The 25,654-nt window shown below is 50.0% G+C and overlaps 1 protein-coding gene across 9 annotated transcripts in view; it reads right to left on the bottom strand.

Moving 5' to 3' along the window:
* The window catches only part of EHMT1 (euchromatic histone lysine methyltransferase 1), a 78,507-nt gene extending 54,457 nt beyond the window's left edge, over nt 1-24,050 (bottom strand). For 2 of the 9 annotated variants that reach the window (XM_031059195.1, XM_031059194.1), the window contains exons 1-2: nt 18,176-18,462; nt 8,780-8,867 (exon numbers count right to left, since the gene is read on the bottom strand). In XM_031059195.1, the coding sequence (XP_030915055.1) occupies nt 8,780-8,867; nt 18,176-18,238 (151 nt within the window). In that variant the 5' untranslated portion in view covers nt 18,239-18,462. Of the gene's footprint in view, nt 1-8,779; nt 8,868-13,340; nt 13,456-14,552; nt 14,706-18,175; nt 18,463-24,019 lie in introns of those variants that run through there. The other 7 variants (XM_031059198.1, XM_031059200.1, XM_031059199.1 and 4 more) reach the window with 5 other exon arrangements.
* Nucleotides 24,051-25,654: the final 1,604 nt, after the last annotated feature.

The following is a 25,654-nucleotide window of genomic DNA, read 5'->3' as shown; positions in this document are numbered from 1 at the left end:
GGGATCCATCCCCCTCATTCCAGGCAACCCAGCCCGGGATTGCCTCCCACGTGGGCTCTGCTGGCTCACAGCCTCCAGAGAGAGCCCCAGAACACCCAAAAATTGCTCCCCAGGGCTCTCTGGAGCACACAGAGACACAAACCTCACCTGCAGGAGCAGTGACTGAGGGCTCCCCAAGCAGGATCCAAAGTTATCACCTCCACCTGCTCCCTCTCACACCACCCAGACCTCCCTGAGCACAGAAAGAGGCACAAGGGTTTGTTTTTAATAGCAAAAACTCTAGGAGAAGATAAAGTGCTCCTTTTTGCACTGTTTTATTTAACTACTTGAAAAGCTGTGGGCAGAGGGAGCCACAACTATGGCTTTATTCCTTCAATTCTTGTTTCTCTTTCTGCATTCAGGGTCTTTAAAAGGCCATTTAAGCAATTATTGCAGCAAAGTCAGTGCCAGGAAAAAAAAATGCAAAGCAACAAAAAATAAGCTCTCTAACCTCAGCTGGAGGTTTCTAGAGCTCAGCTTTAGGCACCTGGCTGAATGAAGCCTCCAAGATTTGTTGATTTAAACACTGTGCTCTCCCACCAGAGCAGTCAAATAACGTCAGTGGCTGCCTATGAGATAAACTGAACAAGCAGAGGGCAAGAATTGCTCTACCTGCCATGAAAGCAACCAAAACAATGTGAATTAGAGCACTGCCCTGGGGAAAAAGTCACTGCATTACTCCAGAAAGCATCACAGGCTTTATGAAAAATCCATGAGGCTGAAATTAAAATCACACACACACACACACACTTATTTCCCTTATTGTGAAATGCAATCTGATTGACTGTGGAAGTGGCACCAGCCTTCCAAACCTGCGTGAGCAGAGGTTTGAAGCAACAGAGATATGGAACTTCACATCAGAGACTGAGAGAAACCACAATTCCCTCCAGCCAGCCTGAGACACTGCAAGCAGGATCCTCCCTTTCTTTGGGGTAAAACCCCTCCATTCTCCCATTCCCTCTTCTGGCAGCAGCAAACCAAAGCCATGAGCAGTTGGGAATGGCATTGTTCCCTCCACACTGAGCTCTGGGCTCCTGCAAGCAGCACCAGCCCATCATCCCCAACCCAATCTGAAAACACAAACCCAAACTGAAGAGCTGCCCTCGGAGGATCAGTTTATATCAAGAGCTGCCTCACAATTTGTCTTGGTTTTCCCAACCAGGACACCTGATCTGGTGACAGGAAAACAGGAATTGCCATCCCAGGTTCACCAAGGGCACCTGCACAGCACTGCTGAACAGGCACAACTCAACAGATTTCACACCTTTGCTGAACTCTGCCACAGACAGGGATGGGAACACAAACCAGAGGCAGCAGGAGCCTCCCAGTGACAATACTGAATCAAGCAGCCCACAGGAGCTCTTCCACAGCTCCAGACACCTGAACAAACACTTCTTCCTGACACGACCCTTTCATCCCCCCTTTTTCATTCCCAAAAAAAAGCTTCACTGAAAACCTGCTAAAATCCTCATTTCAAATGCACCTCTTGTGGCAGTGAGTTCTCCCCTTGAAAATGCTGTTCAGCAGCTTTTCTGCTCCTGTGCTGCAAGTGCAAGGGAATTATAAACCCAAAGTTATTATTTCTCTAAAACTTGGTGACTTTACAGCATTCATCCCTTCTAAGTAGGCCAAAACAAGGTTTTTTCCACATTCAGTTTTCTCTCCAACTCTCTCACTGATTTTAATCTACAACCATCCTTTCTTTAATTAAAAAGAAATAAAAGGTAGGAAGTTCTACCATGCATCCATAAAGTGTAACCTTATTAATTAGAAGCATTCCAGTTTTTTCAAAGCTTTTTTGGGCATCCCTTATGCCAGATGCAGCAGGAAAAGCTTCTCCCATGGACCCCAGCACTGCCTGAATGCTCATCTGAGCTTGGATTCATTTAAAACCCAGGTCATTTAAAACCCAAGAGATTTACTGGTGATTTTGAAGTTGATACCAAGTAAATACATATTATTTAGGGGCTGGGTACATTTTAGTAACACAAGGAATTTAAGACTCAGGAAGTTGGGCTATTCCACTATCCCTGTGACTCCACGTGGCAAAGAACACCCAATAATAAATTTAAATCCCTGCTCTGATTCAACAACTCCCTGAGAGCACTGCAGAGCTCCCTGCCCTCCCCAGGCTCAGGCAGAAGGGTCAGGCTCAAGTTTTCATGTCAGAACATCACAGTTGTTCAAAATGGAATTAAAATCCCCCCAAAGAAAAAAAACTCTGATGAAAATAGGGGAAAACAGACTCTGATGAAAGAAGGAGAAAATCTAAGGCAGGGTGACACCACCTCATCTAATTTCAGGTGTCTAAAAGGCATCTCAGACCCTGGGGGCCCCTAAGCCACTGCTGCAACCTACAGAGAGAACCCACAAAAAAGCAACACACAACCCACAAAAGCAGCACAGGCTGACTTTAAAAAAGTGATCTTAGGACAAACTCACCCCAGCCTGGACCATGTCTGACCTGCCTGCTACCATGTCTAAGCGAAATGAGCTGGATTAATTCAGAATTAGAACGATAACTTTAAAAAAAAACCAAAATTAGGCAAAATTAAAGCCACCTCTGCTCTCCCAGCCCAGACATTGGTTCCTCTTTGCCTGCTGGGTTTTCCAGCCCTTTCAGCAGAGCCAGACCTGGCTCCAGTCCTGCCCTGGAGCTCGCCAGAGCTGGGTCCAGCCTGCCAAAACTTATCTGTGGGCAGAGGCTGTCTAACAGATGTGTTACTGGCCCCAGCAGCCATGCTGGGCTCAGCCTGGGGGGACACAATCACCTCTGTGGGGACCCACAGGAACTCCCCTTGTGAGGGAGGCCAGCTATCAACTCAAAACTCAGTGTTACCCGGACAGTGCTCTGAAAAAAATAAAGGCTTAAATGTATTTTTAAAGTTTGGAGTTCACTGCTCTGTGAAACAAAATAAGAAAAAGATGCAAATGAGCCTTTGTACTCCAGGCCAAAGTGCAGCCACCAGGTCTGAGGGAAAGAGAGTGAGAAAGAAAAGAAATAGAAATAAAAATATATTCTGCAGCAAATGCACGACTATCTTATCTGGAACTTTTACACATTTTTCTGAGCATCTTGGTGCTGAGAAATCTCTGCCTGTGGGATTTTCCGTGCATTTCCAGAGCCCTCAGCACAGCCAAGAGGCTTCAGCTGCTGCAAGAGAAACGTTTAATCAAAGACAGGGCTTAAATGAACTTAGCTTAGATGAACTAAGCAAAGACAGAGCTTAAAGGAAAAGCTCAGGATTTGGAAGTGGAGACCAAGAAGTGCATACAGCTGTATGTATACACACTCACATCTCACAGATGTTCTACCTTAACCATCCTTAAAACACCACAGATCCCACAGCCTTTGATTCAATACCCAACTGTCCTGCTGGATAAAAGTGAGAAAAGCACCTGCTTTTAATCTTTGTGTTACAGCAGTTCCCTCCCCTCTTCCTCCTCTAACTCCAACAAAAAGGAAAAAAGGAAAACTGCCAAGCAGAGAAGAGCCCAAGCATGAAGATGGTGGGGCTGAAACCACACAGATGAGGGAGAGGGGGCAGCTGGAGACCCTGAATCCCTTGGGAAGGGAAGCACCCTCTCCATCAATGGAGGCTGGAAGCAACCTGAGCAACCTGGCCCAGTGGTGGCATCTCTGCCCATGGCACTGGGTTGGAACTGGATCATCTTTAAGGTCCCTTCCAACCCAAACCAGTCTGGGATTCTGGGACTGAAGCCAAAAAGCAGAGCATTTTGAAGCCAAGAAATGCAGACAAATGTGTTTCCAGGTAACAGTTCCTCTCTGGGGTGAGTTATTGATGGTCTCTTCTTGCCCCCCAAGCCCTTGTGAAGATGGATTGGTGTCCAGGTATTTCCAGACTCAGATGTCACTCCTCCCTGGAGCGCTGTGACCCTGCACACCAAGATGCAAAACAGGAAAAGTAAACCAGAACACAGGAGGAATCAACTTCTGCTGGGAGTGCTCAGCACTGAGGTTCCACAGGTTGGGTTGCTGGGATTGGCCAGTGGGCTGGGGATGCTGCTGGGGACCCAGAATCACAGGGGTTGGAAGGGATCTCTGGAGATCATCCAGCCCAAGTCCCTGTCAAGGAAGGGTCACCTGGAACAGGTGACACAGGAACATGTCCAGGTGGGTTTGGAATGTCTCCACAGAGGGAGACTCCACACCCTCCCCAGGCACCTGATCCAGAGCTCTTTTTCCCTTCCTCATGTTGGGGTGGAACTTGTGTTTTAGTTTATGGGCACTGCTCCCTGTCCTGTCACTGGCACCACCGAACAGAGTCTGGCACCATCCTCTGACACCCCCTGGGGATGTTTATGTGCACTCATCAGATCCCCTCTGAAACCACCCTGCTCCAGACTGACCAGACCCAGCTCCTGCAGTCTCTCCTCAGATGAGAGATGCTCCAGACCCCTCATCACCTTTGGACCTCCCCAGTAGCTCCTTGTCCTTCTTGAATGTGCAGACCAGAACTGAACCCCAAACTGCAGATGATGGGCAGAGTAGAAGGGAAGGATCAACCCCCCTGACCTGCTGGCCACACCAAAATGCCCTCCAGCCTTCCCTTGGCCCCCAGGGCACAGCATGAACATTAACAGTTAAACTGGCTCAACAGTTTAACGACTCAGAGCAGGTTAACAGCCTCATGGAACTCCTTCATCCCTCTGCCATGGTTTGGTGTCACAGCCCAGCTCCTGCCCCAGGCACATCCTTCCTGCAGCAAGGCTCCCAAGCCCAGGGAGTGCTTGGTGCACAGCTGGGTGAACATGTAAAATCCTGAAGCATCACTTTGCTCTGCCTGGCCTCCTGCTGGCAGCCTCAGCAGGGATCCCAGTGCCAAGTACCTGAGGAGAGCAGATTAGTCCTTCCCTCCTTTCAAGCTGCCATCCCTGCACCTGGGAATGCAAAGGCTGCAGCTGCTCAGTGGAAAGCAGCACTTCCTGTGCTCACAGCAGCTTCCTACCTGCAATAAGAGAAGAAAAAGGAAAAAAAAGGCCCCTCCAGGAGTTGAAACTCCTGACAGTCTCTCAAAGCAGGCTGAAGTTTATCTGAGAGCAGTGACAGTGCAGGTCTCACCCAGCACTAGGCTCCAGCACTGTGCCTCTTGTACAGCAGCTGCCTTGGGTGAAGGCTCAGAAACACTGGAGCAAATGGAGAATTTCCTTCCCAACACCCATTCCTGCTCCTTTGTGCTATTGCTTTACTGGAACTTTCCACCCCTGGGCTTGAGGAACCAGAAAAGGAGTGGTTTGCCTTGAAAGGTCAAGGGAGACGCAGAGCTGGGAGTGAAGCACACGAGGAGAGCTGAATTCACTTGCAATCCTTGCAAAGAAACCACTTTTTAATAGTTTCTCTCTGAGTCAGACTAAAGACAATATGGCCTAATAAAAGCTTTTTTCCACTCATCTCCCATCTCCCTGCCCCCTTCCCCACCCTGTCAAAGGGAAGTATGGACCTAAGCTTACACCCACATGTGAAACTGAACTGGAACATTTCCCATGGACCACAAAACAGCCTCATCCACAGCTTTTTTCTATCTGTGTTGAGCAATTTTACACAGACAGGGACACTGAGCCTAGTGAACAACTTCCACAGGCTGGGACTCACCCCAAGAACTGGAAATGAAAGTGCTGGAACGTGCAAAGAGCTTGTTCCTGCAAATATATGTTCCATTTAAAGCTCAATTATTTCTCTTTATCAGGATAAAGGCAGAAGAGGACAGCCCAGGTGGGAACCACAGGGCATTTCTGCAACACCTCCCTGCTGAGGAACAGAGAACAGAACACCACAATTGCCCACACAAGGGCCTCCCACCCACCAACAACCCACCCCCAGCTGCTGAGATGTCCCAAATGAATGCTGAAGACCACCAGGAAAGGTCCACTGCCTCAAAGCAGCACATCAGTGAGGGCCAGGATGGATGGGAGCACCTTGGAGCACCCTGGTCTATGGAAGGTGTCCCTGCCCATGGCATGGGGTGGAATGAGATGAGCTTTGAGGTCTCTTCCAAACGTGCAAAGAGCTTGTTCCTGCAAATATATGTTCCATTTAAAGCTCAATTATTTCTCTTTATCAGGATAAAGGCAGAAGAGGACAGCCCAGGTGGGAACCACAGGGCATTTCTGCAACACCTCCCTGCTGAGGAACAGAGAACAGAACACCACAATTGCCCACACAAGGGCCTCCCACCCACCAACAACCCACCCCCAGCTGCTGAGATGTCCCAAATGAATGCTGAAGACCACCAGGAAAGGTCCACTGCCTCAAAGCAGCACATCAGTGAGGGCCAGGATGGATGGGAGCACCTTGGAGCACCCTGGTCTATGGAAGGTGTCCCTGCCCATGGCATGGGGTGGAATGAGATGAGCTTTGAGGTCTCTTCCAGCCCAGACCAGTCTGTGATTCTGTGATTATCAACTGGGGCAGCTCAGCTACTGCCCCACCAGAGCAGAAGCCTTCCCTGCAAGAGATCTCCATGGAGATCTCCCCCAGGATGATGTTCTCCACTGCAGCTGACAGGCCTTGCTTGGGGTCAGAGCCCTGAATATCAGCCAAGGCCTCAAGCTACCTGAATTTCCTCTCTGGTCCTGGACCCAGGCAAGGCTGAAGTTTGTGCAGAGGTGGAACTGGTGCAAGGCCATTCAGAGGCAGCAGTGGAGCTATGGGATGTGCTAACACAATTGCAACAGGGGCCTGACCTGCCCTCAGCATCAGCACCTTTCTGAGGCAGGAGGGAGTGAAAAGAGGGGGAAACAGAGCAATCCACTGTAAGCTTTTAGCCCAACCAGCACCTTTAGCCAGCCTTTGGATCTGCAGCTTCAAGTTTTGGAAGTTTAGATGCCAGGTTAATATTGTAGGGCTACCTGCCAGGGGGTTTTCCCAAAGGGAACACGATCCAGAGCAGCTTCAGTCACACACTGCAGCCATGGCTCCCGCCACACCCACCCTCAGCAGCCCAATCCAAGCCAGTCTGTGCCACTGACAAACATATTCAGCAGCATCATCCTCCTCACTGAAGGGAAATGACTGTTCAAGAGAACCTGAAGAGAGGAAGCTGAGACTTCAGGGTGCTTTTCCAGTCCACACATCCCAGCTGAATCCCCGAGGCAGGAACCTGGGCTCACAGGAACTGTTCCATGCCATCCTGCAAGCCTGCTGGAATGATTTCATGTTCACGCAACAGTCAAAAATGTGCATTCTGTGCCAGCACTAAACACTGCTATTAACAGGCTTTTGGGCTGTGAACCAAGGTTCTGGTGGTGATGATCCTCCCAGGATCCCAGCTGGGGAGCCAGGGGCAGCAGGGACAATGTCCCAGCACAGCAGCACACACACCACGGTCTGTGACACTCCTGGTGTGCCTGGGGAGGCAAGGACACCTGCTGAACATTCCACATGAATTCACATTTAGAAGCCTCCTCTCCCTGGGAATAGAGACTGGAGTGGTTGGAATTTCAGCCCCTTGTGAAGCCTCCAGACTGTCCCTGCACAGGGAGGGATCTCAGCTTCCTTCTGACACAGCATTTGCTCCAAGTCAAAGTCAGCCAAGAGGCACAGAAATGTTTCTTCCCACCCTCCTTTTGGATTTTTTACCTCCACAGATTCTTGACACCTTAACATCAACCAAGAGCTACGCAAAAAACCTCTTTAATCCTGAGCTAAGAAAGGCAAGGGATCAAAGTGAGTTTCCCCCAAAGCAGCATAACCTCCCATTAGCACCTCGTGACACCTCAGACTTTGTCTCTGCTCTGCCCCTGTGCCACCACTGTGCCACCACCCCTGTGCAGGATTCCTGTGCTCCCAGTTAATATCCAAGCACCTGACACAGAATTCAGTATTTCTGCCTGTTCTGAGCTTTACTTTCTAACTAGAGCAACTTGACAAAACATTATGCTGGACAGAAAAGAAAGAAAAAGCAATGCTGTACTCACACACAACTGAATTAAGTCCAAAATTTTGCTTCTAGATAAGAGTAGGGATTTGGATGGGGCCAGTTCAGTGCTTTCATAATGCTCTATTATGGAAAGGAGAACAAAAATACACCAAATCCCTGAAGAGCTATGAGAAGTAACTAGCCGAGGAATAATAAAAAAATGGAAAGAAAGGAGGGAGTTGGGGGAAAGATAAAGGGTGGTGGGGTTTTTTTCCCTAATCCCACTGACACATATTTATTAAGCCCTTAGACTTGTGTGCATGTAACTCACAGACAACCCTGCAGGAAAAGACTTGGTCAATTGAACCTGTGCTGCATCCTGCACAGCAAAAGCTGCAGAACCCCCAGAGGAGCCACGAGGTGTGGGGTGTCTGACCCCTCCAGCCACCCTGCAGCCACTGGAGGTGCTCTGCAGCAACAGAGAAATCCAGAGCAAAACAGAAAGTCAACATTCCTAGAGGGAGGAAAAGGTCATGGTGGGGAGGGATCAGAGTTCAGCTCAAACCAGTCACACACAGGAAGTTCAAAGTAACTCCTGTGAGCTTCACACCAATGCAGAAGTGAAAATTAGATCTCCTTGTTCAGGGGAGAGGTGAGGGATGGACAGAAAAGCAAATCTGCATCTGCATCTCCAGTGGAAGAGCCTTGCTGAGAACAAACACAGGAGAGGGGAGCCTGTGTTTGTGGGAGCACACCTGAGCTGCTGAGGGCACTGAGCACCTCTCCAAGCCCCCAGTTCTGTCCCCATCAATGCCCACCTCTCCAGCCAGCTCTGACCCTCAGCCAGGGCAGGTGCTCACCTTCCTCTTTGTTGTTGGTGATGTCTTTCAGCAGCTCAGTCTTCATGCAGCCGTCTTTCCTTGGCTCTCCCTTACTCAGCACTGCTCGCTATGGTGGGGGAGAAGAAAAAACAGAAATATCAGGGTTGAGCTCAGTGCTCAGACACACGGTGCATTCAAAAGAAGAGACAATCATGGACACATCCTGTTTACAGCACAGCCAAACCTCTCTCTGCAAAATAAAGGCTGCCAGGAAGCTGCCACCAAGGCACAGGTCACAGATAAAACACGGCAAGGCTGGCCCAGGCTGACAGCCCGAGGGGCACAGGGCTCCAGGCTGTGCCCAGGGCTGGCACCTCCCAGCTCAGGGTTGGATGCAGCCAGACAGATTTTCCCAGTGCAACGTGCCTGGGAACCCAGCTGGGTCTGTCTGTGTGAAAGGCATCTCGAGGAGGTGACTTTGACTCCCCCAAAACTTTTTAGCCTTTGGGTGGGGGAGGCAGATCTATCAGACTTCTCACTATGACCTCATTTATCAACAGTTCCAGCCCATGTGCTTTTGGTGGCTTGGTTGGGTTTTTTTGCAGCTCATTCAAATGAACATCCAAAATTGCAAACCATCACTCAGCTACAGCTACCTCCTCATTCATAACATCCATGTTTATTAAAGTTAATGAGCTCTATTTTTAATTCTATAGAAAGCAATTTTTCTTTTTTCCCCTCTTTAAAAGAAAAACAAAATTACGTAAAAAAAGGGAACACCTGCCCATCTCCTCTGCCTTTCACACGCCTGGCACCACGTTGTTAGCTCAGGTTTGCAGCCCTCATATCTTCTCATTCTCTATTTTGAAATAGCAAGACCGAATCAAAAAAACAAACCCAAAAAAACCAAAACCAACAACCTATTATCAAAATAAACCAGAAGGAAAATGGTATTTTTTAAAAAATGAACTAGAAGGGGTCTTTGCCACAGCTGTGTTTCAGGAGAGGGCTGGGAGTGCCCTGCAGAGCTGGAGGTCGGAGCCGGGTTCAGCGCGCGCTGCCGGCGCCACGGCACAAGAATAAGCCCAGGTCAAGCCAACTGTTGTAGGCCAGCACGGGGAGCAGATGGTGCCTGCAGCCATGCAAATCACAGGGTTTAAAGCTCACTGGGTGATAAAGAAAGAAAAACAACCTGCCCACCTCCCTTAGAGCAAGTGAGGGGGATGAGACACGCAAGGAGCACGGTGTGGCAGCTCCCAGCCTTCCCAGCAGCTCTCCCATGGCTGTGTGGGACTGTCCAGAGCTGCCAGGGGAGATTGGCTCTGGTGCTGCTGTCACCAGCTACCCTACCAGGGGAACTCAGAGCAATGCCCTGTGCTGGCAGGTGCTGCAGAGCAGCCCCCAGCCCCATGCAGGGCTCACCCTGCAGGATCACCCTGTCCTGCACCCAAATCCACCATGGCAGAGACACACACCACAGGAAGAAGGGAGACAGATTCCTGGGAAAGCCTCCACCACCTGCCAGGCCCAGAGCTAAGGGCAATTCCAGGATGACTCCTGCAGCACAGGGCAGAGGCTGTGGGTGGCTGCCTGTCCCTGCCTGTCCCCAACCTGCCCCGAGCACAATCAGACACAAACCCAGACACATCCCAGTGCTCTCAGCACCAGGAACTTGTGCTCCAAGCACAGCACCTTCAGATCTCCAGTCACACACCAAAAAGCTGCTGTGAGCACTGGAAAGCTCAGTCAGCCCAGCCTGACACAGAACCTACCTTCAGCAGACACTGGCCAACAGCTTCCATTGAGAAATGACCATAAAACACAGCCCAAGCTCTGAACATAGAGCAGCTGTTTTATTTATTCATTTGCTGAGCCAGTAATTCATATCCTTGCTGCAAACATGAGCTTGTAAACCCTACCTCTCCTCTAGTCAGACGTCTTGTAAACTGGGAACAACCTCGGATTTCTCATGGATTATCCTGCTGCAAGACCTGAGCAAAGAGAGCTCAGAGTGCTCGAGGGCACCCCTGGCTCCCACCACAGCCAGGGGCACCCAGGCCCTGGCCAGAGGCACCAGCAGCAAATAAAGAGCCTCAGTCAGTCTAACAGGGACCAGTTTGTTTTCTCAACCTTTGTTGCAACAAGGAGAGGTCTTGATATTCCTGCTCCTCCACTGACTCATACAAGAAGCCCCAGGATTTCCAGGAGCCATTCTTTGCCATCTGAACATGATTTTTTCTGCGTTTCCTAAGCAGCAACCTCATTCCACACATTGCCCACGCTCTCCCTTCCTCAGAGGCGCTGTTGCTGCTCGCCCATGAGGAAAAGCCACTGCAGGAACTCTGGAGTCAATGAGACCTTGACCACCCTCCCTGCTCGCTGCAGTCACCAGCAGCTCAGAGCTGCCTGCCCAGCTCTCAAAGCAGAATTCCCAACTCCAAGAGAGAAACCATCACTTTTGTCCTTACAGAGTACAAAAGCTGGGTGCCAAGGCAAGGCTGGCTGAGGTGGCATCTCCCAGGCTCTCCTTCCTACCTCAGAGACAGCAGAGGCGACAACGTTACAACCTCCCAACAAAAACTCAGCATCAAGGTAGAAAATAAAAGAATCATTAAAAATAAAAATAAAACAAAAAGCCAACTGTGAATTTTGAAGCATTTGGATCAGAAGGAAGCTACAGGAAATCCCTGCAAAGCGCTGGAAGCCTCGTCCCCCCAGGCCAGCGCTCTCCCGTCCTTGTTCCATCAGCACCCAGCACCAAGGGGCACCCATGGGGCACCCAGCACCATTCATCCCACCCAGCTCCACCCAGCCAACTTAGCACCAACTTCACCGCAAGTGTCAATACCTCCAGCTTTTGTGTGTGTGTGTGTGTGTGTGTGTGTGTGTTGGGTTTTTTTGCCCTCCCCTCCCTTAAATCCAGAGCAAACTTCCCTTTCTGCTCACCCTCCCCATGCCCCATCCGTCCGCTCCCGATTGGCAGGGAAATCCTATACCCACCCTCCCCGCCGAGAAATGTCTGCTCTTGCAGCAGTCCCAACAAAGCCAACTGCCAAGCACACGCTGCTTCACAATAAAAGTCTCACTCGCTCCATTTATTTTTTTCCTCCTTTCCCCCTTTCCCGCAGCCGTCTGCCTCCATTCCCTCGCCCACCCCAGACTGATTATTAACCATCCGTGGCTGGAGAACCTCCGTAAAGAGCACACACAACCAGCCACGAAGCGTTCCTGCCCCCCCCCCAACCCCTTAATTTTTAGGTTTCAAAGGGCAGAAAAAATTAGTGCATCTGAAGAAAGACTGATTGGGTCTTTGAAAGGGCTTTAAGAGCCATGAGGAGCCAAGCAGAGGAGCTACTGCTGGTTTAGTTTTTTTCCTCTCTGCCTCTGTTTATAAGAAAACAAGCTTCCTCTCCTCCATGAGGTCTTTGGAGGCGATGGAAGACAGGTCAGACCGGCCAAGGAAAGGCTCTGCAGCATTTCCAAACAGATGATGACTACAAACTACAGTGGTGCCTTTAAAACAAACAAACAAAAAAAAAAACCAACCAAAGACCCAAAAAGCAAAAAAAAATAAAAAAAGCCCATCAAAAAAAAAAAAAAAAAGGGAAAAGAAAGAAGAGAAAAAGAACAAAGCTGGGAAACACAGAATGAGCTTTCTCAGCCTCCTCTCCTTGGTATTTTCATCAGCCATCCGGGTGCCCTTCGCAAAGGTCCAAACAGGTTTTATAGGCACAGACAACACATGCACAGCAAAACTCCAACGTATTGCAGCTTACCGAGCCCAAGGGAGCAGAGTTACATCATGAGCCCAGCTCTCTGCTCTCCCGGCAGCCCGGGAAGGAGCGCAGGCTGAGGTGCCAAGATGTCTACCTTCACCAGGGTCTTTTTTTTTTTTTTTTTTTTTTTTTTTTTTTTTTTTATGTCTTAAAAATCAACGGTCTGGGAACCCGAGGCTCGCAGCAGCGTTGCTGTGAGCAGAGCTGTGCACACACAGCAGGTCCATCTGGAAGAGGGCTGGGAGCAGGAGACCCCTCGAAGCGCCCGTTCCCATCTGGGGCAGCGCATGCACCGACACCTCTGCGGGATGGACAGCACTGATCCTGCCTGGATCCAGCCTCCAGCTGGTCACCAACCCCTCGAGGGGACACCAGACCCCAGCCAGGACACAGCCCCAGGGAAAGATCCCACCAGCCAGGAAAATGAGGGCTGCAGCAATGCTGGAGCAAGGCAGAGGCAAATCTCTCAACAAATGATGCAACCCCAGCAGCAGCAGATTCTTATTCAGACATTTTTTCCCTCCTTCTCCTAAAAAAAATATAAATTGAAATAACACAACCCAAACCAGCCTGTTCATAATAATCTTTGCCTTGAAGATAAGACAAACATTTTGTAGTTAATTATATAGGAATGATTAAGAGAATGTTTGTAGAAAGAGAGTGTTTCTTTGTAGGCACGGGGAGGCTGCTCATTTCAGATCTCAGCACTGTGCTTGGGCAAGGCCTGGGCTCCAGGCTCGTGGGGACGCCGACCACGGGCCTGTCATTAGAAACAACAGAAGCATTTGATCTGCAGAAGGAAGGAAACACAACCACCAGCATACCTGGCCTACAAAGCAGTCACCAGTCTCAAAGCTCCTTCTTTTCAGACTAAGGCCACTTCCTTATAAGCCTCATGCAATCATGTGAACACGGAATTTTATCTGCAGCTCACAACAAGCACTGCCCTCAGCCTGAAGTTTGCTCCCAAATCAAATTCTTTGCAATTCTTTTGTCTCCCGAAATCCTTTCATCCAGACTATTCTCCATAGAAAAGAAACATTTCCTTCTCAACCCCCATGTCCTCTCTCCTATTCCAGCACACACTCCCTGAGAAGGGGGGAAGCACAGAAAGAGGTGCAAGTCCCTGCATGCAAGAGCTGGGAACACGGAGACACGTGCATGAAACACAACAGGACTGAAAGTGACTTCTCCCAAGACAAGGCATTCCACGACGGCGTGCAGGCTTCAGGCAAGGGGGGGTCTGCAGAGCCCGTGCCCTCTTGGAAAGGGGAGATCGATTTACACTTCCTCACTGCTTCCAGGCCCATCTAGCTGCATCCCAGTAGAGTTAAAGCCAGTGCAACTTGTGTGTGCAGGCAAATGTAAATCCAGAGCAGACAAAGGCGTCCCCTCCTTCCACAGGCTGAGGGTAGCAAGGAGTCCAGCTGCTGCCTGCCTTCTCCTAGCCCCCGGGAGGGGAGGAGGGGGAAGAAAACCCTAAAATGGAGACCAAGATTCATCACTATCTCTAACAAAAGCAAACCAACCATTTCAGAAACACCCAGTCCCCAAGAACTGGCTGAGCCAGGACAAAACCAGAGCACCAAGAGGAGCCTGGAGCAAGCAGATTCCAGCAGTCCAGGGCAGGGGAGCTGGAGGCAGCTTACCCCCATCAATGGGGCTCAGGTGCCTCTTCAGCCTCCACGCTCCTCTGCCTCCCACCCCAAAGCGCCGCAGCCAGCGGAGCAGGTCCCTGTCCCCCTGCCCATGCCCATGGTGCCCAGCCAAAGGGCACATGGGGCAGCAGAGGAGGGAAAGCCCCTCGTGGGTTCCCCTGGGACCATGAGGGCCTGGCTGAGCTGCCCACAGCACCTCCACCTGGGTCACCTCCGGCCATGGAGCGGCCAAGCAGCGAGACAGCGGTGCCTGTGAGCCAGGAAAGCGGATGGGGAGAAGGGGGGGGAAAAAAAAGACAAAATAATAATGAAAATAATCATAATCATAAAACTTGCACCCTCGGGCCTGTCCCTCTAATAACTACAGCAAAACCTCACCAAGGCCTTACTCTGCTGGAGGGCGAGAAAGCGACACAGCGCTGCCCAGCACCCGAAGTCCTGGAGGTGGGAGATCCTCACACCCTCTCCTCCATGGCCTACGGGCTTCGTCCCCGGCGTGGGGCCTGGTTTTTCTGCTCTGTCATTAAGAGTGGAGCCTGGTCTTTTCCTTCAATCCCAAGAATTGCACGGAATTAGATCATCTTTCTGGCTCGCCTCCCCCTACAGGCAGCTCCCGAGCATGCTCAGCGCGGCCGCGCTGCCATTTCATAACCGCATTGTTTACGGACACACGGACCTGCCATCTTTTGACGGGGACACAGGGCCCGTGTCCCTGCCCAGAGCCCCGGCCCCCGCCACAAACACCCCCCTGGGGGCAGGCAAACGGCGAAAGCATGGCAAAGTAGAAGCTTGGGGGGTGATGGTGATGGGTTTGTTGTTTTTTCTGATGGTTTTTGGTTTTTTTTTCTCCTTTTTTGCTCCTTGATTTAGGTGAAAATCCATGTGCTTTGGAGGGAGAGGTTAACCCCTGTGGGGGCTGTGGGGAGGAGGAACTCGCAGGGCTGGATGCAAAATGCCAGCCATGATTTTTATCTTCTTCGAATCACAACTGTGCTTCGATGACACCTAAAAATATAATCCCCAGCCCAGTCTGCCATCCTCTGCCGAGCCTTCCTCTGTGAGAGAAGGGCTTGGAAACACGGTATTTCCCTTAAATAAACAAGTTGGCTTAGTCCCAGCACATACAGTTTTCTCCTTTAAATGCAAACCAGAGTATTTTTGCAGGCACACAGGAAAACGAGGAGAGGAGGAGGGGAAATGTTCTTCATTTAACACCAAGAACTCCATGAAAAGCCTTGCAAGGTTGCTCAGAGCCCCGCTCTGTTCCAGCCCTCTCCCTGTCTGTGCTGATCATACTTCACAGGTGAAAGCAGCTCTGACTTATGACAGACAGAAAATGCCAGAAGAGCTGGAGGTTTCCTCATCCTTGGAACAAGGACAAGTTGTGAAAAGCTTCCTTTGCAAGAGGCACTGTGCTGCTCAGGCACAGTATGGCAGTGTTGCAGGGAGGACACTTGCACGTCAGACCTTCTTAACCCCCACTGCCTCTTCCCCCTCCTGATGGGGACTGAAGGAAAAACATAAATAAACCACCTGGTTTGGAGGATGCAAGTTGTTGTGTTGGAGTCCAGGATATTTTTTAAAAGCTTGCTCAACATTTTCTCCTCTTCTATATTTTCTTTTTTCTAATGGAGGCTTTCCAATGAGCTTGTACAGTTTGAGAGCTTCGCTCCTGCTGCTTTCCTGACTACTGTAAACCCTGGCAGGCTGCCCTCCTCCTCTGCCCCCCTCCAGGACCAACAGCACCCTACAGCAAAGCCACATATCCTCCACCCACGAGACCAAGGAGCTCACAGGGGCACAGGAGGGACAAATCCCACAGGAAACATGAGGGGCCATAAGGGTCTGCAAAGAGGGGTTGGTGTCAAAACTCTGAATTCGGAGGGGTCAGAAAAAATAACTGGCTGAAAATGGGAGCTGAGGATTATAAACTCAGGGATTTGTTTCCAAATCACTGACATTCCATGTCACTGCAGGAACATATGGTCCTCCAAGGCTGGCAAGCAGGGAGCACACGCCATCAGTGCCCCGAGCCTTGGGCTGACCCCAACACACGGTCACTCCCCTGCTGCGGCCATTCCTCGACCACTCTCAGCTCCAGGAGCGGGAAGGCAAGAAGGGAAAACTTCAGGGAAAAGCAGCAAAAGGAAAACAAAGAGGAGCAGCAGGAACCAAGCCAGCCCTCCCCCAAACCAGCTGGCCAGGAGAGCTCCTTAAAACTCCTTGTTTACCTGAATACAACAACTCACTGCCATTGCAGGAGATGTACACAATCCTCTTTCCTTAGGAGGTGGCATCACATGGGAGAGCTCCCAGGAGCCAGGCCATGGAGCTGCCTCTGCCCCCTGCCCAGGAGAGGCTGAGCTGCAGGAATATGCCCCATGTGTGCCACAGAGCCTACTTCTACCCAAACATGTTCTGGGACGAGGGCAAGAGCTCATGCTGGCACCGCACAGTCAGGTAAATACATGAAACGGAACAAAACCAAGACCCAAAGGCCCCTCTTTGGGCTCTTAACCCTTGCTGAGAAGCAGTGCCAAGCCCAGACCTCGGCAGATCTCTTCCCTCCAAAGTAGGTCAGGCTTTTCTGTGTCTCTGCAGATGCTTCCCAAGGGCCGCAGCCGGCAGGGACAGAGCGTTTTGGCCAGTGCCACATCGGTGTCACCACCACACAGGAGCACACCTCCCACACCTCAGAGGGTTTTTGGTTGTCTCCTCAGCCTTCATCAAGCCCAAAGCCCATTTTCTCCCTGGGTGGAGCTGCTCAGGCAGCAGGTCAAGGCCTCAGCTCTTCACTGTTAAAGAGAAATCTCTGCTCCCTCCTCGTGACTTCTGATGCCTTTTCTTCTGAATGATGAACAATGAGCACATTTATAGTCCAGTGGAGACATGATAGATATTTAGATTGGGTATCACAGATTGTCCTGTGTAAGCTCTCTAATCTTTTAAATGCCATCTTCACATCTGGCTCCTTGATTGAAAATTCAATATTGTGTCTGCATTGCAGCTTTGAGGGTCTCCCCAGAGCACAGCAAGCTCAGGCCAGTGTTCTGCAGGGGTGTCTGTGCCTTCCATGGCCCTGGGACCTTCTGTGTCCATCCCAAGTCTCACGGAGGTCTGTGGCAGCCAACAGAGTCCTTGCATGTAACACGAATCACAGAGAAAAAAATAAATTCCCAAGGGCAGAACCAGGGGGCTGAGTTTTAAAATATGTTGCAGGCATGGACCTCCTGCCACGAAATCAACCAGGGATGTTTCCTTTTACTCAGATGTTTCCTTGGATGGCTACTATGAAAAAAAAAAAAAAGAAGCAGAAGAGAGAGGGGAGGAAGTCGCCCCAAAATAAAAAGGATTGCTTCTTCCTGGTGAAATACTGCTGGCTCTGGCCTCCACCCAAGTGAGCCATAGGCAGAGGCTGTCAAAAGAGACCCAGTGAGGAGGTGCCATGTGGCCACAGGCCCTCTCCTCCCCTTCAGAAGTTCAGTCTTCAAGCAGCTCAGGCACCCCAGGCTTTGTGCCTTTTTCTTCTAAGAGCTACAAGCAGCGAAGGCTCCTTGGAGAATTTTCCAGAAACTTCACACTTAAAAAGCACAAACAAATCCTAAAAACCCCTCCCAAAAAAAACCCCCAAAACCAAACCAACCCCAAGCGAGCCTCCCCACCCCAGGAGCCAAAGGAAAGGCACGAGGGAGGGAACAAAGCCCGAGGTTTGCTGGCGGTGCCCGAGGCCCCTGGGAGCCCATGGAGCAGCCATCCCAGCAGGATGGGCACCCCGGCAGGATGGGCACCCCGGCAGGATGGGCACCCCCGCAGGATGGGTGATGCCAGCCCATCTGCACAGGCCAGCCATGTGCAGGAATATCCAAAGAAATGAACAAACAACCCCGGCCATGCTTCCCCGGCCTCTCCTCTCCTCTCCTGTCCTCTCCAAGGCCTCTCCTTCCCCAGCCTGCCCTGCCAGGGCCTCGCCAGGCACGGGAGGTGGACGGACCCTGCGGTACCTGCGGGCAGCTGTTGTCTTCTTCTGGTGAAGACTCCAAGAGTTGCATATTCCAGATCCTCATGAGCAGTGATTCAGTTTCTGCTCATGTGATAAAGCTCCCTCTACAGAGTGAGCATGCCCAGAAGAGCCCATTTCACTGCTCCCTCCACTGCAGCCATTTCACAGAGAACCTGCCGGCTCCAGGGCGTCCATTGGAGCGCGATTATCCCGGGCATCCCGGGGACGCACCGGTAATGCAGATCATCTGTCAACTTTCTGACAGGGCGCCAGGCCTCAAAACTGATCACTCGCCTGAAAAAAAGAGAAAGCTTTTTAAACCAGAGTGCTGTCTCGTGGCCTTCAAGAGTAGCACTTGCCCGTGGGAAAAGGAGAGGCAGGAGGGACAGGGAGGGATGTGAGCGGCTTGGGGATGTCCTCTGGCTGGTTTTGTTGTGATTAACAAAGTGCCCGACCTCTGAGAGCTGGGATGAAGGCACATGGGTTAAACTGATGCAGTGAGCAGTGTCCAAGACAGTGACTTCGAGATCCGAACTGCTGATCTGCAGGGGAGATCATTTTCACTTTGGAGATTAATAACCTGACCTGGTACAACTGACTTTGAAAGGGCATCATAAACACAGTCATGTAAAAGCAGGGGGGCAATGGAATGAAGGGACATCCTAATGGATCCATCCTCATCCTCACCCTAATGAAGGGATATTCACTACGAGGAGCAGGAGCTCTAAGCTCTGCCTATGTCAAACCCTACAATACTGCTGGCCCCAGCCAGCAAGATAACAGAAGAAATTTTAGCTTCAAAATAAAAGTAGTTTGTCTCTGTTCCACTTCACAATTAAGCATAAACTCTTGGCAACCTTCATATCTGCTCAGGCTCCCAGTAAAACTGCCAGAGCAGCTCGCAGGAACATCTGTAAGCAGAGCTCGGCTGGAAGGGATTCAAGGAAGACTGGCATTTATGGGAGGCAGGAGCAGGAGGCTGCTGGAGCCGGTGTCAGGCTGGAGAACCTCCCCCCGAGCACGCACGGGGAGGGCGGCCAACAACCTCGGGAAGAGGCCAGAAGGAAGAGGAAACTCCGACATGGCCCCGTGGCACCACCCGTGTGCTCCTGGCCAAAGGAAAAACAGCTTTGCAGAGGAGGAGAGCTCCAGAGAGAGTCCTCCTTAAGAGAGAGTTCTCTTTAAGAGTAGAAACTACAGTGAAGATGAGTGGAGTGAAATGTGTGACAGGGAGCTGGGGAGGGCAGGGAGCAGCCTGCACTGTAGGGAGGAACAAGCCATCCAAATCCATGGGGAGCTCTGGAGGAGCCTGGGGATGATGCCAGTCCAGGCCTCAGCACAGCACAGCAGCCATGGCTCTGCCAGGCTGGGAACATCCACAAGCCACATTTCCTCCAGTCCCAGCAGCTCTTTCACCACCGTGGCCAGGCACATTTGCAGAGCTGCAATAATTAAAGCAGCAAAGAGCTGCTACGGATCTCCCTTGGCTATGAGGACGTTGTTTTCCTCTCCACACTGGAGAAGTTTCACTACTAAACAGTTAAAACACACAAGGCTAAACTGAGATGATTGAAATTCATAGGCAAGGAGTATTTGAGGTGACAGTATAAAGAAAGGATCGCTCTTTCACCCACCGGATTTTCATTTGATGTGAATCTTAAGTTCTAATATACACAAAATGAGATTTTCCTGGCCTTTCTCTCAGTCACTGAGAGGTGTAGAAGTAACTCATTTAAAGACAAATTCAAAAATCCCCAAACAAAAGCAACAAACCCCAGCTATATAGACAGAAGTTGCATTATCCACCGCATCAAAAGATTACTGTACTTCAAACCAAAGATGGCTTTAAAACAGTTGATGTGCTGCCCTTCCTTGCAGCATGAAATTACCAAGCTTTCATTAAAAGCCCAAAAATAGAAACGAAGATATTAACAAAGGCAGTGTCAATGATCCACCACAGTCAACATTCCCTTTCTGAGATAAAATAAGGCGGCACAGCCTCAGCCTCCTCACTGCATCTCCACACCAGACATGTTTTCACTGCTGAGGTTAAATATACACTGAGAGCAGATGCTACCAGAGACGCTTTTCACATCTCATGGCCATCCTTGAAAGCACTAAACACTGTTTAGAAACAAAAAGGAGAAAGCAGAGCTCATCAGGGCACTGCAGATGCTTCAACAACCAACTTGAGTAAAGCATCGATCGATCCTAGCAGCATCTCTGCCACGGGGGATGCCTGGGTGTCACTCAGTGAAACCTGACATTTCTGCCATCCAAAAGGAGCAGGAAGCTTCCAGGGCACAGCCACTGGCAGTGGGAGAGGTGTCTCCTGCCTGGGACCCCCCCTTGGCAGGGGTTTGCACACCAGCAGTCACAGTCCTCTTGCAGGCTGGCTGTGGAAGAGGTTTTGCTGATGATGGAGAAGGAGAACAGGCCCCAGCCCCAAGAAGCTGTGCCTTTTATTTAACCCAAGTATCCTCCAACAGCCTTCCCACCACAGCCAACACCCCCCTTTCCAAACATTCCTGCCAGGGCCCACAGATTACAGGGTATTTTCACTCCGGCTCTCCTTCCTTCACAAACACCTTCCTTCACAAAGGACACCAGGTTCCTCAGGGCTCTTGCTTAATGACACCATTAAGTCCAGCATTTTCACAGCTCCCTTGCAGGGGAAGCCCAAGTGGGAGGCAAAGAGAGGTTTTTCTTTTTATAGGAAGAACAATATTTAGCTCTGCAAAATACAGAGGGTTTTCCTTATTTCCTTTCTTCCATCAGGATCCTCTTCTTGCAGACCCTCCAGCTGATCAAATCTGTTGCTCCCTTTCAACCCCCTCAGAAGCAATCCCAAAAGCTGAAGGGTCTTTAGGTATGAGATGGGCATTTCTGCTGGGATCCTGATTGTTTCTGCACTGCTATAAACCATTCTGCAGCTCCACCACAAGCTATTCAAACACTCCTTCTGCTCTTCAACTCTTATATACAACATTTCTTAATCAGAATGTCCCAGGAGACACTGGGTATCCACCCCCAGCACCCTCCAATGTCCACCTCCAGGCTCAGGTAACAGCTTTGAAAGAACAGGCAGTCATCAATGCATCTTTTGGAAACAGAGCTTTCCCCATCTTTCAAAACCTGGTTTATGTCCCTAAAGCTTTCAAGCCATCTCCCTTCCTCCCCCCTTTTCCCCAGCAGAGTTGAAAACTGTTTTTACTTAACAGGAAACAATAAATGTTCCCTGGGATGCTGCATTGAGTAAATCATACATGCTAAAAAGGAAAAAAAAAAAGGAAAAGAAAAAAGATCCTCTTGGACAGCAATTGAGATGTGAGCTCTCTGGGAGATGGTGCTGTTTTGATAAGAATATGCGTTGAGTATTTCATTTACAGGGCAATCCTAGAACTTTATTTAGCAGCATATTGGCCAGACAGCTGTAATTTAGAACATACTGTATTCCTAACAGCTCCCAATTATAAATTCCTTCAGCTTTAACTTACAGTAACCACAGCTCCTTCTATTTTGGAGCTCTAAATCCACCATTTCTCCCCTTCATTCAGCTATGGCATGTCAAGAGCTCCTACAGTACAAACACAGTCTTGCTGGAGAAGGGTCCTAAATCCAGCATTCTCTACCCCCAGCACAGCGAGCAGGCTTCCAGCACACTCACTGCTCCACAGAGCAATGTTTTATTGGTTTATTTGGGGACAGTGGCCCCATTTGTCAGTGCAAAGCCATCCTGCAGTGCCCTGCCAGCAGCAGGCTGGGAAAATGGCTGTGCACATTCCATCCTCCTCCTGCTGCAATAAGAGCTGGAGATCCTGCCAGCAAGCCTCACGTGTTCAGCGTGGCCCTGTTCTTTGACCTCACACCTATTTTTTTTAAGGATTAAGGCACTGAGATGAAAATAAGCAAGCTCTTCACTGGAGGAGAATCAGTGCTCCACGAAGCCTTTGTGTCTCTCCCCAGATCATGAGCTCCTGTGGAACAGCGCCTGTTGACGGCTCTCCCAGCCATCCTGCTGACTTTATCAAATTTCTGCAAGGAACAGAAGGAGCAGATGAACTCTGTAAAAACAAAGCTCCTGCCTCCATGCAAATATCCCTGGTTAAGAGGAGCGGAGAAACAGAGCGAGCATGATGTGTGTACGGAATTGGCTCCACAGACGCTGCTTCTCAGCAGCTGCCATAAGGTGGCAGTGGGTCTTTAAGGCTACCTTACACCTTCCCACAGCACAATAGGAACGAGCACACCAGTGGGTTTCCAGCAGCTGAAACTGATTAAGTCAAATTTCCTCATCAAGGGAACCAGGCCCTACATGAAAACTTGGGGCTGAGATCACCTCCACTGCCGGAGTCACACAAGGAGGAAAAGCCACGGGGGTGAATTCTGCAAAGCCATCGAGGCAGCCCCCATCTGAGCCAAGGAAAATCAACCCCTTTTCCCTCTCGCTGTACAATCACAATGCTGTTTGTTTTACAGAAACGCTTCTCTTTGTGCATTCATCCAGCCATAAACAAGCCAGTGACCATTAAAGAGTAGGAGAAGTTCTGCCTGGCCAGCAAGCTGGGCTCCAGCAGGATTTTATGCAGGGAACATAAAAGCCAGCCCAGTAAGCAAGCTGGTCACCAGCTCAGCACTGGGCTGATGTAGCAAAACAGGCCCAGAAAGCACCGAGGAAGAGTTGGGTTCACAAGAAAGATGGAACCAGGCAATAAACAGGCAAATTAGGTAATGAAGTGACTCATCATGCAGAATGCCCATCACCTGGGACACAGCAATAAAATCAAATCTATGCCAGCCACCCCCTGAACCGTGCTGTGAAAAGTGGCCAGAGGTGCCCTGAAGGAAGAGCTGATCTACCTTACAGCACAGAGCTGCCATCACAGAGGTTTCTGCTCAGAAAGTCGAACACAATAACCCTGTACCACCCAAGGATTCCCAGTGCTGACAGAGCAAACCCCTCACCTTACCTGTACCTACAGCCGGGCCGGAACACGGCTGGGTCCCCCCATGTGTGAGGGGACAGGTCAGAGAGAGCTGATGTCCCCCTGCTCCACACCAACCCAGAGCTCCTCTACACCTCTCTAACACAAACATCCAGAGCCAATGTAAATGTTTTATTGGCACCTCACCACGCAGCGTGCTTGTACAACAACTGGAGTCAATCGGCTCATGCAGCACATACCTGCTGGTGCTTACACATTCCTTGTAAAAAGCTGGCAACTACGGGTGAAATCCAAGAGCCCAAGCGAGCACAACTCACACTGCCTTCCCCCAAACCCACTCACCAACACATTAAACCCCTGCAAGAAGCACAGAAAAATCTCTCAGCCGAAGGAATAAACGTGTATATTCCCTCCTCTCCATGCCACTTTGGAGGACCTAATGTGGCAAGGTTTGCTTGCCATCACTGGAATGCAAAATAAGTCTGAAAGAGAGGAGTTGGAGTTTAACATTCTTCCACCCTCCCACAGTCCCAGAGGGATCTGGAGCAGGTCTGAGCCCTGCGAGGCTCCCCATTAATAACAATTAGCGCCCGAGCCCACGATGAGATGAGACGCAATCACGTGCCTGCCAATATGAAGGCTCAGCCCTGGCTGCAGCCCCTGCCTGCTGTCACCTCATGTCACCACCCTGACATTGCACAGGTCCCTTCTCCACGCCGGCCAGCAAAGGTCAGGATTGCAAACCCCTCCCCGCGGATCCGCAGGAAGCGTTTGAAGCCATCTCGTGTCAGTGGTTTAACTGCGCTGCTTTTGAATCAATTCCAACAGTTTGCACTCCAGCCGCTCTCCAGGCTGCCCCAGCCCAGGGGCACGGCAAGGAACCCATGGATTTGCCCTACCTCCATCCTGGCTGCGGGTCCCTCCTGGTCCTGACTCCAGGCCTATCCCTCCTCCAGCCACAAATCCATCTCACTCCATGGGTGCAGCCTCCACCCCGGAGCATGCTCAGTACGGGCTGATCTTCAGCCATTTCAGAGCTTTAATGAAATGTAAGCATAAGGAAGTGTCATTAGCAAAAAAAAAAAAAAAAAAGGGGGAAAAAAAAAAAAAAGGTGCAGGATTCATCCTGATCCAGCCAACCTTCCTCTTCCCATCCTCTTGTCAAGGAGGCAAAGCTCTGGCTGCGAGGATCGCAGGCATTTTTAGGCAGCAAGCATCTCGTTTTAGAACAAAAGCAAGGAAAATCCTGTCTCAGGCAAGCCTTGTGCAAAAGGAGCATTTCCCAGTGACATTCAAACCAGCCAATTTGTCACTCTGGGCCTTCCACAAATTACAATATTTTCATGAAATACCATGAATATTATTTTTTCCCTCAACAGGCTTCAAGCAAGGCTTTTAGCTGGCAATGCAAATAGTGCTTCCGAGCCATCTTAAAGCTAAACCTACCCCAGTCTACCCTGAACTCCTTGAAGGTTATTTTAACTCCATTTGCAAGGAAGTTAAACAGCAGGATGAAAGAGAAGGAAAGAGACCGCAGTGTAACACATTTCATGCTACGCTCTCCTAAGGACCTGGATTTTAAGAGAGGTTTGTTTTTCACTTATCAGCCCTGAAATTCCTCTATCATTGCCTTGTCCCCTCAATGCAGAAAGGTTTGTTTCAATGAAGAATTAATAGAGGATTTTTTTTAAATCCTTCCTAGGTTTACAAACAACAAAATATGAAAGACACACATTGTTGGAGCACACTTGGGGAATAAAGCCCTGCATGCTCTGAATGATATGCACATGGAGCTTGATTATTCCTTAAAAACTTGTATTTCCCCACATATTCTTTGCATATCCCCTACAGATCCCTCCCAGCTCACTGAACTACCCCAGAAAGCAAAGACAGTTGGTAAAAGTAAAGCTTTGCCAGGGCAAAAATTGTTCATTCAATCCCAACAAAGCTGGAACATATATATCCTGTTCCTCTTGTTGGGCCCAGGCCAAAACCAACTCTGGATGCTGAAATCCGTGAATTGTGTGTGCTCTGCCGAGCAATGTTCGCTTCCGTGGAACACAAGCACTGTCTGCTCCAGAGCTGGAGCTGGAGGAAAATTCAAAAATAAAACCAGTGACTTTATCAACACAGCATTTCAGGAAACACCAGGGTGGCAGCTGAACACCAAACCAGCTTTTTTCCCGAACAGAACTTCCAAGGGAATCGCAGCAATGCCACAGCCGTTCTGTACAACGCCACAAGCCAAGATTTCCATCAGGCCCCAGCACATCTGTGCCAGATGCACTACACAAACAACTCATGATGTTGTTCCCTCATCCTTTCTCTGATAAATTCAGCCCAGTCCTCAACACCAAGCCACAGCTTTTTAGCAAATTCTTTGGGCCCTCGGGAGCGCCAGGCAGCCTGGCACGCCAAGCGCTGGCGAGCTGCTTTTTACTAAAATATTTTTAGAGCAAAAACATTTGGTAAAGTGACCCAGGATACACCACACTACTTAAGTGTGCTGAGCTCTGCTCAGACCTCTCCTCCTG

Source organism: Geospiza fortis, unplaced genomic scaffold (assembly GCF_000277835.1).
Source record: "Geospiza fortis unplaced genomic scaffold, GeoFor_1.0 scaffold85, whole genome shotgun sequence".
Taxonomy (NCBI): Eukaryota; Metazoa; Chordata; class Aves; order Passeriformes; family Thraupidae; genus Geospiza; species Geospiza fortis.
Note: the sequence above shows the minus strand (reverse complement) of the source record. Positions and strands in the feature narration are given on the sequence as shown.